This window comes from Nanorana parkeri, unplaced genomic scaffold, assembly GCF_000935625.1.
Source record: "Nanorana parkeri isolate BGI_ZX_2015 unplaced genomic scaffold, ASM93562v1 scaffold909, whole genome shotgun sequence".
Taxonomy (NCBI): domain Eukaryota; kingdom Metazoa; phylum Chordata; class Amphibia; order Anura; family Dicroglossidae; genus Nanorana; species Nanorana parkeri.
This window is the reverse complement of record NW_017307177.1, coordinates 559,799-581,179: the sequence shown is the minus strand read 5'-3', so window position 1 is coordinate 581,179 and position 21,381 is coordinate 559,799. Positions and strand designations below refer to the sequence as shown.

General features: G+C 41.0%; 1 protein-coding gene across 1 annotated transcript in view; it reads right to left on the bottom strand.

The window, feature by feature from the left end:
* Positions 1–351: 351 nt before the first annotated feature.
* PPM1F (protein phosphatase, Mg2+/Mn2+ dependent 1F) overlaps positions 352–21,381 on the bottom strand; it is a 30,252-nt gene continuing 9,222 nt past the window's right edge. The window contains exons 2-7 of the mRNA XM_018566029.1: positions 17,910–18,046; positions 15,316–15,515; positions 10,658–10,846; positions 8,194–8,337; positions 6,520–6,613; positions 352–882 (exon numbers count right to left, since the gene is read on the bottom strand). Coding sequence (XP_018421531.1) covers positions 530–882; positions 6,520–6,613; positions 8,194–8,337; positions 10,658–10,846; positions 15,316–15,515; positions 17,910–18,046 — 1,117 coding nt within the window. The 3' untranslated portion in view covers positions 352–529. The remainder of the gene's footprint in view (positions 883–6,519; positions 6,614–8,193; positions 8,338–10,657; positions 10,847–15,315; positions 15,516–17,909; positions 18,047–21,381) is intronic.

Below are 21,381 nucleotides of genomic sequence, written 5' to 3'. Positions count from 1 at the left end.
TCTGAATGTACAATATCCTTTAGATTTACTAACAATGCTTTAGTGATGGAAAAATCAGATGGATTATTTAGGAAGGACTCCATGCTACACAGTTGGTTATAAACCTAAAACAGACTGTACAGCAGTTGCACAATTTGACTGTTAAGTGTAGGTATGAGTTTTAGTCAGTGGCAAAGCTTAACAAAAACAGCTATACTGTAATGGCACAATCTATGATGGTACAATCATCCATTAAGCTCCATTAAAAAGCACACAAAATGGCTTCTTTTACAAAAATGTACAGTGTTCTTGATATTACCATCCCTTTAAACTCATTGGGTATCTCATGAGAAATATCCAGTTTTTGAAAATGATGAATTGACATTAACTGAGTGTTAAACAGAACTGTCTGATAATTAGTATGAGATGTGACTCCCTATACAAGTCCAGTATTCTACTGGTTTCCCTAACAAAATATCCTGAGATTATGACATCTATATGAGCCATAGAACTGGATTAGCAGGAAGAAAAAACATCAGCCAGCATGGTCTTATCCAACCTCTGCTCCACCACCTCCAAAATCAAACAACGGTTCTGCCTCCACACTTCCATGGGCTAGAAAATCTTCCAAGACTTTAGCTGGGTCTCGCAGAAAGACCACCATTACGGTGATGTTGTCACTAGAGCCACCCTCTTTTGCTGCAGACACCAGCCTCTCAGCAACATGCTGTCCATCTCCACCATTCTCCAGAAGGTGACCTAGAACAAGACTGGGTACCTCAGAAGATGTCACAACATCATAAAATCCATCACATCCCAAAACCAGGAAGTCTTCAGTGCCACTAAGAACGTGGGTGGTAACATCAGCTTCTCCAGACACGTATGGCTTTTGGTCGATGTCACCTGCAAACAGGTACACACTGTTAGAAGAGAGCAGGAAAAAAATGGGGGGAAAAAAGCATGCCGACAAAAAAAAAAGTATAATTACACTAAAAGAAATTATAGAAAATAAAGTAACACTCTCATAATGGTATCTTAGCTTCTAACAGTATTCAAAAGGAATGTGTTATTTTGGTTTATTCATTTTTATTATGAAATAGATAAGGTTTACAGGATGCAAAATACATATCTAGAAGTGTTACAGCAGTCCTCATACAAAGACAATGGTTATGTTACAACATCATATACTGCAACAGTGGATTGTGTTGACAAGTCATCATGTTAGACATATCACATTCCATGGGTGTGGTGGTGCAAAGAGTAAGAATGGAAATTGGGAAAGATGCATGGGTGGTTGGGCGCCCTGACATTCTCAGGGGTCAAGGGCCTCGTTAGACAGCGATAGTCCCAGCAATCATAGACCAATCAGATGATGGTCAAAATCGCCTGGTAAAAAGTTTGTGATCCATGGATTTCAGATGCCCTTATATTTGGCCATACTATAAATTTTTTGTTGTAATCCAATGTATTTAAAGACTTAATATACCATTTAGACCAAGTTTCATCTTACACCCACTTTACCAACTTATCGCAGCTGCAATGCTCTGCAGGCTTCAATGCAAAAAATGTAATAAATGCAATTTTTTTTAAATTATTATAATATAGGATTTTTTAAGCGCCAACAGTTTCCGCAGCGCTTTAAATGAATGTGCATTAATTACATTTTTGCAAAAGGTGGACTATCAGACACCCTGAGGATATCGGACAGCTAACTGGACAGTTCATGGGTATGGGGTTCTGAAGCAAATTTCGGAGCACAGAATGGACCTTTTTCCTAAGAATAGTCCTAAACTATTGGACAGGTCCACCATGTAAGAAAAAAAAGGGGATTTGTGTTCCTGCCTGGAGATCCGACTAATTGTAGTCACCCTATTGAGGTTTGCATAACTGCTTGTGTATTCCGATCCGTAACCAGGTTAATTGGTACAAAAGAAAAAGGGGTTAACTCGTTAGGAGATAACAAGTTAGTAGTGGTCAATTTATGGATCCGGACAAGCGAGTATGTTATACAAAAATTAATTTTATTTGAAGAAAATATGGAACATCACACTTAGCTCACTCACCACCATTAAAACTGAATAAAATACAGACAATCATAAATTGTATGTGGATCGATCCTCATAAGCACTTGATATAGATTTCACCGTAAGGGGTAATGACCGATGTGTGGATAATGTCGGTCTTTATTCCTTTACAAGGTGACCCATCTATGTACCAACTTGCATGGGCTATATGGACTGGGGGGATATCCCAGGGATGGAAAAATCAGGGATAATTATGCTTTATATTCCGGGGTATAGGTGGAAGGGAAGGATCTGGACAGATTAATGATAGTGATTCTGGTTTCCTCCGTTTGTTATGAAATTATATCATATGATCAATTAATGATATAAGTGTGTTTCCTGTATAACAATCTTCCTAGTTTGGAGGGATGTATATTCACTTTCCTTTCGATTTGTTTCCCTTCATTCATCTTTTATTACAGTCCTCCTTTAGTTTAGTATTTATGGAATAGAGTCTTCCTTGATTTGGTACCGTTGGCTTCAAATTAGCCGTATGTGCAATTGACCCTTTCCTGTTAGTCAGCCGTGGAGTACCATGGTGGGAACGGTGAAGTGAAAACGAACTTTCTGCTAGAGGCAGAGGGGGAAGGGGGAATTTTCTCTCCTGGACAGACTAACACATTGGGCTGTCTTCAATAATTCGCCTGACTATAGTCTTCTCTTTCTCTACAATGTTGAATTTTAAGTGTAGAAGGTATAGGATTTCATATCAGAGTGATATTTCAGACAGTGTCATTGACGGACATAAAACATGAAACTTTTTGTCACTCACGTTACTGAAGTTTTTTTCCTTTTTTATAGTCAGGGCGGTTTGAAGATCTTTTCCTGTGTAGTCTAGTAGTCCATTCAGGTGTGTGGACGTCTTGTTGTTTCCTCAAGGGGATGATTTGTTACGATCTAATCCCCAACAGTGGATTCAGGGGATATTTCCACCTGAAGGATCTTTTAGACAATTTCCTGGAAGTTCTGGGTGTTGTCTGTCCGTTACTGAGAGCCCCTTAACCCCGATTGAAAGCTTAGCAGCGTTCCTTAGATTCTGGATCGTGCATCCACTTATTGTATGATGATTATGTGTCTGGTCTCTGTCTGTCGACGCGTTTCGCCCCTCCTGCTATACGGGGCTTCGTCAGGACATATTCTGAGGTTAGGAGAACTGTTTCTTAAATAGTTAGATCATGCCTCCTTCTTCCTTTCCGTTCATTGGTTCAGATTTTAGCGGATAGTGCCCCTTCCTCCAGGTGAAACCATTCATTGGTTTTATTAGACAGCACACGAATAAAAACTTTTTTTGCATATGTAGAGAGTGTTTCCCACACAGCCGTGTTTATATACAGATTTTCCCCCCTTAATTTCAATGATATGTAAGTAGTTCTCAAAGGCAATTTAACCCCATATGAGTAAAAAAGGTTGCGAGAAGATGTGCATCCATTGCCAAATTAAGCCACACATGTTATCTTATAAAAAGACATTTAGGTTGCATTCATTGTTTAACCCTATAGGCAACATCGTATTTAATCTATAGATCCACATCTTCTCCCGCTGTTGGAGGATCTTATCGAAATCTCCTCTGCAGGGTGAGAAATGTTTAGTGCATAGATGACTGACTGTAAGACCCTCCGGGACCCCCTTATGATGTTCTAAAAAGTGTTGGGCTAGGGGACTGTCTACATCTCTTCTTTTAATATCATTTAGGTGTTCACCTATTCTTACTTTTAGTTGTCTTTTAGTCTTGCCCACGTAGAATTTCTGGCATGGGCATTCAATCAAATATATGACTTTACTTGAATTGCAGTTATTAAAACTTACTATATTGAAAGATTTTGTATTTTCGGAGTTTCTAAAGGTTTTTGTTTTGTCCACGTATGGGCAAACCTGACAGCCCCCACATGGATACATGCCTTTAAGTCTTTTTTTGTAGTTTGGGAATAATTGTTTTGATGAACTAGGTGTATATTCGGAATTGACTAAACTGTCTTTTAGATTTCTTGAACGACGGGCTGTAAGTAGGGGTCTAGGACCTACTATTTTCGATATTGGTGGGCATAGATCGAATATATGCCAATGTTTTGTTAGGAGTTGCCTTAATTTTTACCAATTAGAACCATATTTCGATATTATACGTGTGTAATTATTTTTCTCATTTACTGGGCCTTCTGTTTTTAGTTCTTTATTTTTCAGAAGGTCTTTTCTTGGTCTTTGATTTGCTTTTAGTTTACTTCTTTTAATAAGTTTATGAGGGTATCCCCTTTCCCTGAAACGTTTGTATAGGTCTTTGGACTCCCTCAAGTAATCAGCAGGTTCGCTGCAATTGCGTTTTATTCTTAAAAATTGACCTGTGGGAATACCCTGTTTCAGGGGAGGGGGATGATGACTTGTCACATGAAGAAGAGTATTTGCTGACGTTTCCTTTCTATATGTTTTTGTGATTAATTTTTGATTTTTAATCTCTATTGAAAGGTCTAGAAAGGAGAGTTGTGTATTGCTTTGAGTGTAAGTGAATTTTAAATTTCTATTATTAATGTTCAGATCCCTGACAAAAGATGTCAATTGATCTTCACCTCCACTCCACACCACCAGTATATCATCAATATACCTGAGCCACGTCTTTGCGTGGCTCAGGTATAGAGGATGATTGTATACTAGCTTCTGTTCCCATAGGCCCAGATGGAGACATGAATAGGACGGGGCCCATGGGGCTCCCATCGAAGTGCCTCTAATCTGTTTATAGAACATGCCCGAGAATTGAAAGTAGTTGTTATAAAGGGCATACTCAAGTAGTTCTACTATGAATTCATTTTGAGTTGCCATAAATGGAAAATGTACATCTAGGAAATGTTCTATAGCTTTCAGTCCCCACTCATGGGGGATTGATGTGTAAAGTGATTCCACATCAATCCCAATTAGAAGGGAACCCTCATGTATTACCAGATCGTTTATTTTTCACCGTTCCCACCATGGTACTCCACGGCTGACGAACAGGAAAGGGTCAATTGCACATACGGCTAATTTGAAGCCAACGGTACCAAATCAAGGAAGACTCGATTCCATGAATACTAAACTAAAGGAGGACTGTAATAAAAGATAAATGAATGAAGGGAAACAAATCGAAAGGAAAGTGAATATACATCCCTCCAAACTAGGAAGATTGTTATACAGGAAACACACTTATATCATTAATTGATCATATGATATAATTTCATAACAAACGGAGGAAACCAGAATCACTATCATTAATCTGTCCAGATCCTTCCCTTCCACCTATACCCCGGAATATAAAGCATAATTATCCCTGATTTTTCCATCCCTGGGATATCCCCCCAGTCCATATAGCCCATGCAAGTTGGTACATAGATGGGTCACCTTGTAAAGGAATAAAGACCGACATTATCCACACATCGGTCATTACCCCTTACGGTGAAATCTATATCATGTAAGAAAGGCTCCCCGTTCTAGACATCCTAGAAAACGATTTGGTGAAGGGTCTAGGGTGAGTTGAACTAGCAGAGGGGGTATTTAAATACTTAAATTAGTACTTTGTCATTTGTTTCAAGGGCGTATACGTTTTGGAAACAGGATTTCAAAATTAGTCCAGATTTGTCACCACATTCCTGGCTCCAGCATTAGATTTCAATCTGCTATTTCTGCATGTAGTTCTGAATGGGCAGTAAAAGTGCAAAGAAGTGATCCTCACCCTAGACCTGGAAGTGGCTGAACAAGGACCTTCATGGAAGGATCAACGGGTATTATAATGAAAGCTGCAGTTTAAAAAAATATTGAAAATTACCTAAAACTACATTAACATGTAGAAGCTTATATGAGATTTTAGTGAAGGGTTCTAATTCAGCATTTATTTAAAGAAAAGAAAAAATACTGGATTATGTACTCTCCTAAGTCCAGGGTTTTTCAGACCAGTGTCATTTCCAGGTGCAGGGGACTGTGTTTGTGCTGCCAGTCCCTTTGCACTGACTTAATCACTGGATTCTGAGTGGACTCCACCACAGGACAGCCAATAGAAGTGACTACATTATGCAGGCAGTGAAGTGCACACCCAAAGGAGGACCCTGTCTCCTGTGCACAGAACAGAAAAGACTCGGGACCGCAATGTCATGTGACCATAGACTGTGGTGTGTGGTTATCATTTTGGCCCATTTCCTGACATGCTATACCACAATCCCCCTCCACAGATGCATACTCACCTCGATCTAATGACCGCAGCCTCCAGTGCTCGTTTAGATCATATGCTGCAGGTCTTCAGTGTCCTTACTGCACCTGCGGAGCAGACTGCCATAGGTTTCTGGGGGACTATACCCAAAGCATCTATGACACAGACCCAACCTTCCTTGATTTACATGGATGGTAAAGAGGGACAGGAAAAGCATATGTATTTGTCAGATTTACAACACTGCTCTCTTACAACAGCAGTTAGCAGTATTGGTACAAATGATATCTTACAGGCAAACAGATATAATGTACTCACCAATAGCTCTGGATACAGCAAGGGTACCATTGACCCGCCAGCACCCCGTATAAGTAACACAGCCACCAAGGGCTTCTATTCTTTCTCGTTCATCCTATGGGAAAGAAATTATCAATAAAAAAAGGTACCAATACAACATGCACAAACAGTAAAAGTGTGCTGTAGTTTTATAGAGCTTTTGTAGAACTTCAGTGTAGACACACTTTTCAGCAGTTCATAATATTTCCAACCTCACTGCACAAACTTCTTTAGATTTTTCAGCAATCATGTGATTGAGGGCCTACCTAAAAACATTCAGTTCAATTTGTATCCGGTGAGTGTTATTTCTGATTAATTCCACATTGATGTCCTTTAATGGTTTTAAATGCATCACCAATTTACAATTTTGGGATCCTCATTTTTTGCCAATCCGTAAGCACATGTAATTTCTAGCCTAAAAATATTATTATATGCACTTTGACCATACAGCAGGGCTTGACAAATTTGCTTTGAACCTAGGAGCCAGACAAAAAAGTTAGGAGCTAAAACTTGGTTTAAAAAAACCCCCAAAAAACAAACTTATTTTGAATGACAGTTGTAAGTTTCAATTACAGTTTTAATTGGTTCACGCGGCGATACCCGACGTGATTTGTACGCAGGTGCACCTATGTATTACCCTTAAGGCCGTGAGAGCGAAGCAAAGCTATCCGGCATGGAGCTTTGCGTGCAGTGTGTGAGCTGAGTGCAGTCAGATGATTGACAGCACCTTCAGCCAATCGGCTCGTCCGTAAAAACCTGCCAGCTGTCGCATCGCGACGCGCTGGTTTATACGCGCGAGCCGATTGGCTGAAGTTGAAATTGTTCATCTCGGCACGCTCAGCTCTGCGAGCTCTCGCAAGCTGAGGTGCCGAGCAGAAAATGACATGACACACTGCTCGCAAAGGCAGCGCGCCCCCGCTCCGCGCTGCTACGCCTTTAGTGTCACCTTTCCACTTCAATAGCTATAGCTGGGGAATAACAGCTGCCAGCTAAGGCAGCTGAATGTAAACACAGCAGGCAATGGCTGGGAGCAAAAGCCAGCCTGCTATTGGCTATTTCAAATTGCAATAGCCAATATCAGGTTGGCTGTTGCACCTGCCCACTGCTGCTGTCAATCAGCAGAGGAAGGACCTGCAACTGATAGAGGTCTCTCCTCCTGAAGGAGAAAGTTCAGGTCCCTCCTGCAATTGACAGCGTTCTCTCATCCCTGCTGGGCACTGGCTGCAGCGGTCTGTGTCCCCTCCGATCCCTGCTTCCTCTGCTGATACAGGCAGGGAGAGCAGCGAGGATCAAAGGAGACACAGACCACAGCATGCAGCGGGCTCCCAGTGGGGAGGAGCAGAGCTGATGCGGCAGCAGAGGAGGCTGACAAAAGCCCAGGCGCCAGGATGTAATTTTTAGTCGCCATGGCAACGTAGGATTTGTCGAGTCCTGTATACAGCATTGACATTTGTATGAAAACCTACATATATATGGGGTCCCTGTACTCAACATAAATGGGAGAAATTATGAAAATATGTTGCATATATATTTAATATTATCCTCCCGTTACCCTAAGGAGAACTATTGGGAAAAGCCTTAACCCCATAGTTCTCCTTTAAACTGATTTAAAAAGTATATTAGAAACATTTATATATTCAGAATACCAAGTCTCACCTCTCGCTCCGGCTTGTGGGGCTCCATGAGGGTGACTGGACTTCCCTGCTGTACAAGAAGTGCTTGGGAATCTCCCAACCAAGCCACATGCAGGCGCTCCCCTTCCAATACGGCACATACACCAGTGGTACCGCTGCGTAGTCTCTGAAGACAGATAAAACTCTAAGTCAGGTACTTGTATATCCCAATGCACCCCTCATTGTCCCCAGACTGCAACATCCCTAATCTCCTGTTAGTTGCCAAGGAGTAATCCAAATATGACAGTTTGACAGAAACTGCTTTACGTGACCGGTATGCGTATCACTTCTACAAAACTACAGTTCAGTGCAATCCAAAATGATCTAGGCGTAAGCCACAATGGCAGTAAAGTCACAAGGCAGTATATTCCCATTAAAAATATAAGGATGAAATAAGCATTGAGCTCCACTGTGATAAGGGTTATCTTACACAAACCTTGCCCAAAACATTTAGGTCCACTACGTGGTGATAAAGTACTGCAGCATGGTGGAAATTTAGATTGCTGAATCACAGAACAGAGGAAACAAGGAGAATGCTAAAAAAACTAGTTCCCCTCTCATTAAAAGTACCATACAGAACCATGGTAATTGCTCCTCCATAAGGCCCCCAAAACCGGTCTGTATAAATTGTCAGCACACAAAGCAGCTTGGTCCCTGTTCAAACTATTGACAGGCCTGGGGACACTTTATGAAATGATTACCGTAGTGTGTGCCTTTTAAATATACAAGTTTTCAAGTATCATCTACTGGGATGGAGGTTGTGATCTCAGAAATGTTTCTGCCTGTACAATGTAGAGGTTAAACACCTCAGCTGAATTTGAAAGCTGCACTCTGGGAATACTCATTATGCAAGATCATCTTCTAGCAAATTTAGGGGGGTTTCGGTATCCTGTAGAGATCATCCCTTCACAGGAGCTACAGTGCTCTATTTTCATGTGAGGATACCAGCCAGTGCACTGTCCACCTTAAAGTAGGAGGATTGCTGTTCTCCTGTTATGCAAGTGCTCTAGCATTGATGCTTCAGCACGTAGCCGATAACAGGGTTGCTCACTGCCCCACACACCCACCTACTACACCCCCAGCCACTCTCCCAGTTGCTAAGTCTACAGTCTGTTTTACGTTTTCTTTATACAGTGCTGGCACAGTACACTGATGTGATGACAACAGTACTTTGATGCTGTAGACAAAAAATTTGTGGGTGATGATGCGTAAGTTCTCTACTCCCTTCTCAACACGCACCTACAGCACCGATTTGGGCTTTAACCTTTTCGCTGCCACTGACGTAAGGTTTAAGGTGGAACACAACGGTTTCCAACTGGCTACTCAGTAAGCCTTGGTGTCTAAAGCGAACATAAAATTATGTTAGAACGGTTCCCCTGACCGCCACCCCAGAAAAAAATTAATTAAAAAAAAATGAATAAATAAAAAAAGAAAGAAAAAACACAACCCCCCCACATTATACACGTGCAACAGTGTGCACCATATTGTGGTGTACGCCACATGCGCTGCGTTGTTAGATCACATGCCAGTGCTCTTTTTCAAAATAACATTGATTGAACGCAATACACAGACGATTTTTTACAGTTTTGCGTTACTTCATCTTTTCACCGTTTTGCAAAGGCGCAATTTAAAATTTACAAATATTTGTTATTAACTCAATACAGTTTTATCTTTCAGATTGAGTCGGAAAAGTATTTTTTGTGCATGGATACCGATTTTAGTGCTTTTATCAATTTAAGTGTATTTTTATCGGTTTAATAAACAAAACATTTGCGCAATCATCGCAGGACCTACAAAAATTAGTAGCACCATCTTTTTATTCTACCGGGCCTGTGCTTTCAGAAAATATATGGTTTGGGAGGGTCTTTTACAAACTCTAGCAACACAGCAGTAGAAAATCAAAACGATGGGAACAATTGCAAAAATGGTGTTGCCAGCCTGCAGACTAGCAGGCATTAAGATCACTGTTATGCTTGTGACACAGGGGTAGGTCTGATCTTTGTGCCAGAACTTTACACTGATGTGAGTACTGAGGAACAGTGCATTGATGCTACAGGCGAGTACGTCTGTGTGATCACAGCAAAGTACACTATTCCTCTGCAGCTGCCCACAGGGTCCCTTCAGACACCCCCCAGATGGCTCCTTGGAGTTGCAGAATTGGTAGACGTGCCTACATGGCTGCAAATAATGCAGACACCTTGCAGGCCACTCCTCCTAGGTGCCGCTGATGGCTGAAGCTTTCTAAGCACTGTGATGACATCAAAGTGGGTGCCATGAAGACTATCCAGATAATGGAAGAAGGCAAGTGCAAAATTGTCCGTCTCTCAAGCAAACTATGCAGAGGGGGATAGAGGTTTGGGTAAATATTAATTTGTGCCCAGAGTTCAGCTTTACTATCTATTAATTTAGGACATCCACAGTAAAGGTGCAGAATTACATGCACCTACCTCTCTCTTTGCTTTTTTGAGGAACATAGCATCTGTACGCTGAAAGGCTTCTTTTAGGGCACGGGCCGGGTCGGACATCAATGCTTCATGACCGGCCACAGTAACATGGACATGGGTGGCAGCATAATTGGCTGCATCCAACCCACCGTGTCCATCGAAAACAGCAAAGTATGATCGTGCAACGCCATCCTAAAAATAAAGAAACCTTTTAGTACGATTAATTTTTTTTACATTAAAAAAAAAAAAGGATATCTAGTAAATGGTCATTAAATGTTACAAGCTCAAAAACATGCATAGTGGCATATATGACTACATCTGAAGATTTTTTTTTTGGCAATTTAAATATAAAAAAAAAAGAACTAAAATATATTGGCGCAAACAGCTGCATTAGTTCATTTGCAGATTGAGTACAGTTGCCCTCACACTGTTAAAATTTGTTATACTCAAAAGCCACAGCAAATGAAGTATGTGGAGTATTAAACAATATATCGCATGTCTGGTAACTGCCTTATACCAAGTGTATGTATGCAAGAGTATCACATGAAAAAGAAACGACTATTTAAGTGTATTGCGCATATCAGTCGCCAGGTCACCATGAAGACAAAAAAAAAATCCTTGCTGGCCAGGATGGTCATTTCCAGGGCTGGCTGACGATTCTGTATCTTGATTTATTCCAGACATTCCCCTTTCCATCCCCCGGATTGCTTTTAAAAGAACTATATAGATGCTGCTGGGATAGGTAACAGAGCTTAGCTGATGGCTAGCTTTGCTCTTCTCCCCTCCTTCCACCACATGAAGTAGAATAGGGTGACATGTCTTGTGTGGCCCAGTAGGAAAAGGACACTGTCACTGCAAATGAGAAGTAGAGGGTTAAGGGGAGGCGTTGTGGCAGCACTGAGAACTGGACTTGCTGCCTGCAGTGTAAGTTGGAAGGGATTCCTATCTGCTTATCTAGCAGTGATACATCAGGACAGTATTGTAAAAAAAAATTTAAATGAAGCCTTAAATAACCCCAGATAGGGGATGCACTGATACCAGAATCGGTATCGGTGTCAATATCCAGTATTTGGGCGAATACTCGCCCAAATGCTCCTGATGCCTATCCCTGTACTGGAGCTCCTGGTATCAGGAAGGCAGGAGGCAAGTCATTACAAACTGCCCGGCTTCCTGATTGGCCAGAAAGCCGACACCATGCTCCCTCGTCACCAGGGAGTTGGCTTCCTGATTAGTCGGGAAGCTGGCCAATCAGGAATACTGATACCGCATGTCCCATTAAGAAAGCTGGGAAGCAGGCGACAAGTCATTACCCGCCCTCCGGCTTCCTGATTGGCCAGAAAGCTAGCTTTATGCTTTGTCACCTGGTGACCATAGGATTTCCGGCATCGGTGAGTACCAGGAAAGAAAAAATATCGGTACTCGATACCGAAAAAAAACACGGTATAGGTGCATCCCTAACCCCAGAGTTTATTATTTAGGTTAGGGTAGCTTTAAATCACTATGGATTTTATGATTTCACTAAAGAATAGTAATAATTTGAGGATTTGGCCATTTTTACATTGTCCACATGCAGCTATTATTGCAAATATTTAATCCAAACAAAAAAATTATTTAATTTTTGTTTCAAATATTTGAACCATAACATTCAGGTTGATTTATTGCAGTGGCAGAATCTCCACAGTTCCTGAATTTGCCAACCCTCTCCACCAAAAGCACATTACTGTCAGATTAAGGCTGGGTTCACACCAAGGCGACAGCATTTTTGCATTTCTACGCACGTTTTTGATGCACCCTTTATGCGCATAAATCAAGTCTCGTGTTTTTGTGAGTAGATTGTAGCTCATTGATGTTATTGAGCAAACGCATGTAAAACAGCACACGTGCGTTTTCAAGCGATTCCTATTGAGTCTATGGGGCCAAAACGAGCCGTAATATGCCAAAAAAAAAGCTCATGTACTTTTTCCAGCGACAGGGATTTTGCTCATTTCAAAAAATGCTCAGATGTGACTGGTGTGTCTAGGTATAGGGGCAGCAGTACAGACATTCCCAGCAGCAGCTTCTGTTAGGGAGAAAATGATCGTCCAGGGAAAAAAAAAATTGCAACCCAGCTTATTGATTCTCCTCCTCAGAAGCCTCAGGCAGGCTGTCTGCAATGGTCGGGTAGTATCTTCACACATACAAATGTTACCCCGAATTGACTGTAAATGATAAAACATACAGATTCTCTGATGTCTCTAGACAATTGATCAGGCAGGTCAGTCTCCCTGAAACAATGCTCTCTCTCCATGTGACCGAGCATTTATCTTTGCAGTTACTAAGGAATCTAAACAACTGTAGTGACAAAATCAGCCACCAGATGGAGAATATATCTGTAGATAGAATACAATACTGGAATATGTTTTAATAATGCGTAATCACCATTACGGGGTTTTATTTTTTACTATATAAAATGAAAAAAAAGTACAGAAAATTTGGGGGAAAAAAAATGGTTTGCCCTACGTTATGTTATAAAACAATTATTATTACCCACATTTTTGGCAAAATATAAAAGACGGGGTCACATCGGGTAAATAGACACCAAACATGTTAAGCTTTAAAATTGCATGCGTCTGCGAACTCGCAAAAACTACCATACCCAAAATTGACCATAGGCAACGCTTTAAAAGCTTTTACCGCTCATCAGGTTAGTGTTATCAGTGATTGATGGGCCTAGAATTATTGCTCTCACTGCAACATTCGCGGCGATACGTAACATGTGCGGCGTAATGGATGCAATCGTCGTTTACGCACTGGCGCACTCCATGCATGTTTGGGGGGGACTTTAAAAACATTTTTACATTTTTTTAATTACCTCTATATGTGACTTAATTTTTTTAATATATTTTTTGTAACTAATTCTTTTAAACATTTTTTTCCCCACTTAACTTTATTGCTATTACACAGGGGACTAACAAGCCACCTTTGTGATAACCAATTTTCAGTGACAGGTCCTCTTTATGGAGACATCAGGGGTCTTTAAGACCCCTAATGTCACCTAGGGACCCCCAGAGAAGCTGATGAAGCAAACGCCTGCTTCACCAGCTTCTTTCCGGTTTCTGTACGGGAGAGTGACAGTGAATGCAGGAAGTGATGTAATACACATCACTGCCTGCATTCCGAAGAGGAGGAGGAGATCAAACGGAGATAGTGTACTGAGCTCCGCTTGATCTCCGGCCGCAGAGCTGGTCCCGGGCTCACACCGGGCACAGCGAAGCTCGGGACCACCAGCAGCAGAGGGGAGGGCGCACACCCGCACGCATATTACAAGCGATCGGGCATCTCTACACACGCCGGAATGCTTGTATGTAAACAGCCATCACGGCTATTTACATTGCAGGCTGATTTCCCGCTCGTGTGCGCCGCTCAAACGCCCACCCGGATTCAAGAAGCCGCTGTCCGGCTGTTTAATTACAACGGCCGGACAGCAGGTGGTTAAATGAACAGAGCTGGCAGCCAATGAGCTGCTGGCTTTATTGGGGTATTCTGACGGTGGCCGTCAGGATACACTGCAAACTGTGGGAGATTCCTCAAAGTGTTGGAGGAATCTATTATATTTTCTTTGTTCAGCCCACAGGTTGAAATAAAAAAATATTACAGTGTATGGGCAGCTTTGGATGCATGCAGGGTGTTCTTAACCCATATACAAGGTCAATGGTATGTTTAGTAAAAGACAGATAAGCAAGAATATCAAGATAACCAGAGGTGTAAATATTTCAAAGTTCAAATTTCCTGACTACATTGCATAAGGGATCCCTGCTTTATCCATCTAGGGCAATATATGTACATCAATAGCATTTACATACACACACCAGATGTAAACAATGTCAATGTATGACCAGCATAAGCTGTTATGCATAATATACATAAGACAGGCAATGAACTCTGGAGAGAACAAACTATTACAGAATTGAAAAGGAAAATAATGCTGTTTTATTTTTTCAGCTGCAAAGGATCAACAAGAAACGTTATCTCCTAAGGTTATGGTCGACAGTTTTCACTTCCTTAAAATGTACTGTGGTTTTGCATTTCCTTATTTTTGCCATATGTGCAAAAACTATTTAACAGCAACAAGAAAAAGAGACGAGGGTGAATATGGCGTTTTCTGGTTTCAATACTTGACACAATTAAGCAGCAAATTGTGTGACCTCAAAACTCCACATCTGCATGGTGGCTCCACGTCAGTGAGTGACAAAATATTAACATTGATGACGTTGATTTACTATTGGAGTAGAGACCGTTCAGGTTACAAAGTGAATGCTGGTAAATAAGGTGAATCTGTGTTCACTTTGCATACTCGAACAGAAGATAAACAAAAAAAAAACATACAGGCTATAGAGGAGCAATCATTGTGTAGCAATGCAAAGTAAAGAAAGCTGAGTATGTAATGAGCAAATATGGCTGCCTCCATGTTCATATATATTGATAGATTATAGATAGAGCCAAATTTTTTAAAACATGTACATACATTTGATAGTATTTACATCAATCTGACCTCTTTTACATTACGTAGAATACAGGCTATATATTCTTGTTAAAATTAGAGCACCATGGAAGAGTAAACAAAGACGCTGAATAAAACATTATACAAAACCTTACAAAGAAAGCAGCCGTTACATATTTACCGTAATTCCAAAAAGCTGATTAAAATCCAACAGTGTCACATGCCGGTCCTCCATTTTCCTTCGTGTATTTCGGACTGCATGGGCAGACACATATAATGTACATATAGAATTAGGTGGAGAAGGTAGCTGCTTTTGCCACTGACTGCTGATATCTTGGACACTGGTAAGGCAATGCTGAAATAAGGCATCTGAGCTGAGGACTAAAAGACAAAACAAATCAAGTGTTAACCTCCTTGGTGGTATGATTTTTCCCAATATTTTTAGTGTCCGTTTTGTTTTTTTTACATTTCCCGCTGGTTCCGCCCCACTGCGACACGGCCGCTCGCAAGGGACGGAACCCGGAAGACGGATGCCGGCATCCGCCGGAGGACACACCGCGGCTCATAGGGAGAAGGTAAGTGAAGTGCTGTGTATTCCCGAGTGTGGCTCGGGGTTACTGCTTTTGGTACTGAAAATTAACCCCGAGCCACACTCGGGAATACCGCCAAGAAGGTTACCATGCAGTAAGGGTTTGTCAAAGTCATTGTTCATAGGCTGCTCAATTTGATTTTTCAATCTTCAACACTGAAACTTTTATACTGTGCATTTCCAAAAGATTGGAGTAGATCTTTACATTTACAAAAGGTGAAACAAGTAAATATTTTGCTGATCATTATAATTAGCCCCCTTAAAACAAACTTGCTAGTAAAAAGGAAAACAATTATTTGGATTGGGACAGCAGGAATGTCCTTTAAAGTGAACCTTTACCTCCTTTTACGAGAAATCACATCAGCATGCAGCTCTGCATGCCAATTTAAAATCATCTTACATTCATTAGTTAACCACTTGAAGTCCGCGGTGTTAAACCCCCTTCCCGTCACGTCGCGTCATTAGAGTGCACTGAACAATAGATTTACAATTATCCTCTGCTAATATGAATGGGTTAAATGATCCGTAGTACATGATATGTAGCCCTGTACCCCCTTTTCCACTTACAGAGCTAGGTTATTTTTCTTTTAAATAAATATTAATGTAATTTTATTGGTATCTATCTACCAGTAGCTGCCTCATTTCCCACCCTCGGCTTATATTCGGGTCAATACTTTTTCCCAGTTTTTTTTGCTAAAATTAGGTACCTCGGCTTATATTCGGGACGGCTTATACGCGAGTATATACGGTATTTTTTAATAGATTAAGGAAAAATTATCGAAAATTTTTAAAAAAAACAGTTTCCCCTATATTAAATGATAAAACATTTATTACCCAATTTTTTGGTAAAATATAAGAGACGGGGCTACGTCGGGTAAATAGACACCAAACATGTCAAGCCTTAAAATTGCGCGCGCGAAACCTCAAAGAACTACAATACCCAAAATTGGCCATTGGCGACGCTTTAAAAGCTGTTACCGCTCATCAGTTTAGTGCTATCAGTGATTGATGGCCCTAAAATTATTGCTCTCCCTCAGACGTTCGCGACGATATGTAACATGTGTAGCGCAATTGTCGATTTCCCGCGCTGGCGCAGCGAACGCGTATTTACGTTTATATGTGCGTAAACGTGGGGGAACTTAAAAATGTTTGGGGTTTTTTTTAACTTTTTTTATATGCGACTTATTTTTTGTAACTTTTTTTTTACTAAAACTGGAGCAGACACTGAGGCGGTTGCCCATAGCAACCAATCAGCTTCTCTGTTCAGTGGAGCTTGGAAAATGAAAGATAGAAGCTGTTTGGTTGCCATGGGCAACTACTCTAGATTCTGTCTGCTCCAATTTTGATAAATTCCCCTCAATATGCATTAACACAGTACACTGGAACAGCAACGTGTAAATGGGTCGTTGCTGCTGAAAGTAAGGGGTTGGGAGTGAATTGCTTCTTTCAATAAAGTGATGCTGTAGGGTAATATACTGTTTAAAGGGGTGTATTATGCAAGGTGTACTAAATTTGTGTTGTTCTTACAGTAAAACAAGCGTTCACAGATTCCCAAAGATAGTTTCCGTGTTACTTTGTCCAATGATTGTACTTTATTTAGGAAATCTAGGGAAAGCGCTAGTTGCTCTCTACTCAGTAAGGATGCATACTAACAGTAGCTTTCCTTCAATCCAAACATGGGGCCAAAATGCTCACTCATAAGAATCACATGCTAAAGATGGACATCCTTTTGTGGTGATATACAAGGAATTGGCATCCTTTTGTGGTGCACCAAGTAAGGAGTATGGGTTTAAAGGCTGCATAACTGGGCCCATGACTTGTGGAGTGCCCATTATGATTAAATAAGAATAAAAAAAGGTGAAAAAGTCAGCCACTGTACCCATGCCAACAACGGAAAAAGAGAATCTCCTGACTTAACAAGGGTAGATTCAAGTTTTTAAAATTGTTCCACCTGTGGAAAACCCCTTCAATTTCCCAGGAATATAAAATGAAAAACTACCTGGAACCAAAAAAAAATACAACTAAGGTGGCAGTGATTTACCTTTAAAATGCGATTACCCTACAAATTTACAAAAAACCCATACAACTTTTTTTAAACCTTGACTATCAAGCAGATCAAAAAATACAGACAATGCACCATAACCCTATGAGGCAAAGCTCGACAGAACAACAAAAACGATACTCACGATCTTCAGTGTCACCATCTTTTTGTGATCCCTCTATCACATCCCCTTTCCTTTCCACGAATGAAGACAGGTCACTCTGCAGTGCCTGGTCAACAGCAGCCCTAGTTAGGCTGGCAGCAAGCCATGATGGACCACCTCTGTATAAAAACAGAAGTTAAATAAGATATCAGTGAAATCTCAAATGTCACAAATAATTCATTTTAATGACCTGTGCATTTGGTATCTATAGAAATGGGAAGAAAATCTTATACAAACTATAAAGTATTAAAAGGCAGACCAAATGGCCAGACATAACTAAAACTTCAGTGGCTCAATCTGCAAAAGATTTGGCTACCCACAGTTATTAGGAACAGATATCACAATACTAGATTTGGTCGTGACAACAGCAGAAGTGATACAAGTAGTGCATGTACAGGCCAATATACCAGACACACAACTACATGCTTCACCCTAGCCTGATATCAGACATCCTGAAAAGTTTGCTTTTAAAACGTTTATGTCGGCTAGAGCTATGAGGTGAGTGGAAATCACTCATCTCATAGTTCTCCTTTCAGTAGTAAAAAAAATAAATATATTGGCCTTGGGTAAACTGAAACTAGTGTTATGCATGTTCTGATATAACAATGGTATTTAGCAGGACATGGAAATGTGAATAAAGATTTCTGTTGGTTTCACTTAAAGTGACAAAGTCAAAAATGTTTTTCCCTCCCCCCCAAATGTTAATGTTAGCACTTACCTTAAATGATGTCTCTTAATCCGATCTTTTTCTTTCATGTCCTTTTCCTCTGTCGCTCCAGCGGTGCGGCGGGTCTCCGATCCAGCACTGATTCCTCTGAGCTTGCTGGCACTTCCTGTCCCACGGTGTCTGCATGCGGGTGCACACGTCCATAGACTTACCTTGTGTCTATCCTCGCGTCCCAGCCGAAAATGTGATCTGCACATGCGACCACCCCAAGATGCTTTGCAGCCGCCCGAGATTTTTCACATTTTCGGACGGGAGCGTGCAGGGAAGACACGGGTAAGTATTTACTCTTTTCAAAGCGTTTTTTTTTTTTTACACTTTTTGCATATATCTACTGCTTGGTGGCAGTAGATATATGCAAAAAACACCCTGTATACTGAGCTTAGGGTGACAGGAGGACACTAGTTTGTGTCCTCCCGTTACCCTAAGGAGAACTATGGGGAAAAGCCTTAACCCCATAGTTCTCCTTTAATTCCACTGGATGAATAAATAAAACATTTTTCTGCTAGTGACATCAACCAGGATCTAGAAATAAAAACGGTTACTCATTGGATGATTGTATTCTTTGTGAAGGCTTCATGCCAGGAAATGCCATCGGTGGAAGGAAGTCTGAGAGGAAATGTTGTCATAGCAGGAAGCATGATGAGACAGATGCAATTGTAATGCAGAGGAAACATGCCAGGAACAACAGTAGAGGCAGCGGACATAATCGCCACAGTATCAGCAAGGGAAGAGCCTGTATCACAGTATCCACTGATAACATCACAGGCTACATACAGACACTGACACAACTAAACTAATATGCAAGTGAGAAGAAAAGCGACCCAAGAGGTGATGGGTTGCTAGAATGTATTTCATTTATGTTAAAGCAACAATGTGGAGGATGTTACACCAAATTTTCTCTTGCGTTCTCTGTACCCTCAAATGCTAACTTTCCATCTGGCTGTGAAAAAAAACAGAGTTGACACATTAGTGACATCAGTTGGAATTCCCTTAAATGCAATGAGGTGAGGAGACTGCCAAAAAAGACTTAAAGTGTATTTCCACTTTCGCAGCCAAATTTGGATAACACCTACTTTATATGTTACATGTTCCCATTCACACAATTATTTACAAATTACCATTTTAAATACTCACTTCTGGAAACTGCAGGAACGAAAAATCCTGCTAGTTCTCACAGTCTGAGGGGGCACAAGTCTGGATGGGCTGCCTGCTTTATACTATAAGAGGCTCTCCGAAATGTTGGTCCCTCACCTGGAGATGTTTTTTTAACGACCTCCATTTGGGGAGATCTCTACACTCGGATTTAAAAAGAGCGTTCCTTACGGTCATTCCTAAACCCAATAAAGCCACAGGGGGAAAAAATCCAACTATAGACCTATCTCTTTGATTAATAATGATTTGAAACTCTTAAAAGGAACAATACTTGCTAACAAATTGTATGCTTTTCTTCATTCCTATATCCACAAGGATCAGGTGGGCTTTATTATGAGGTTGACTGGGACCTGACCAGGTTGGGAGAGCGATTGACATAACTTTGTTCCAATCACGATGGGATGGTGGCCCACAGCAATCCGGGCTTCTTTATAAAAGGCATTTAACTTGGTGTCCAGGTATTATCTATTCCCCTTGCTGGAAAGGTCAGGCTTTGCCCCCCCCCCCCTTCTACGCTTAATACAGGCACTTTACACCAATCCTTTCCGCACAGATTTGCAAGGATACCTGTCGGAACCCTTTTGTATTTCTAAGGGCACTCGACAAGGTTGCCCTCTTTCTCCATTATTGCTTGCTATTGCGATTAAACCCTTGGTTATCGCTTTATGCGAAAGTGTAGATATCAGGAGAGTGTGCTGTGGCTCACATGGCACAAATGTGCCATGTTTGCTGCTGATATGCTTTTGTTCTTAAGGTCTCCGTTGACTACGCTCCCTAATGTTTTAAAATTACTGGATCTGTTTGCAAAAATATCGGGGTTGTAGGTCAATACCTCTCTATAGCTAATCTATAGCTCTTAATGTCAATCTCCCTCCGGACATATGGTCCAGCTTGACTAGACACTTTGGGTTCCCATGGTCCAATGACCCCTTACAAAATTTTGGAATTAAACTTACGCCCTCCTTTACCCAGCTATATAACAGGAATTACTCTCCATTATGTCAACAGCTTCAGGAGGACATGCCTAGATTAGCTTCTTGTACTTTGTCATGGTTGGGTTGTATTTCATGCAATAAAAATTACCTTACTCTCAAAAATGTTATATTACATTCGTGCTTTACCTATAAGTTGTATGTAGGGGGGGACTTTGGAAATTTCAATCTTCTATTTTCAAATTTATCTGAAACGGTCAACACCCTAGGCTCCTCAAAATGGTTCTATTTAAGTCTAGGAAATTAGGTGGATTCGGGGTACCCAACATTATTCAATACTACAGGGCAGCGTAGCGAATGCAACTTTCCTCGGTTTATTGCCGGGGAACATTCCTGATTGGATCTCGATGGAATCTTTGTCTGCTTTGGGCCTCCCTATTGATTTATTGAAATGGTTGACTGCTAACCAGAGGCCGGTAATTTTAGCGCCGACACAATCTCACTCGTTAGTCTAATGGGACCGTATTCGTATTATTGTCTTATACTCCTCTTGCACACATTTTCTGTAATCCTGTTTTTTCTCCAGGAGAGCAGCCCAGAGTGTTTCATAGGTGGATGGATAAAGGTTTATACCGTATTGGGC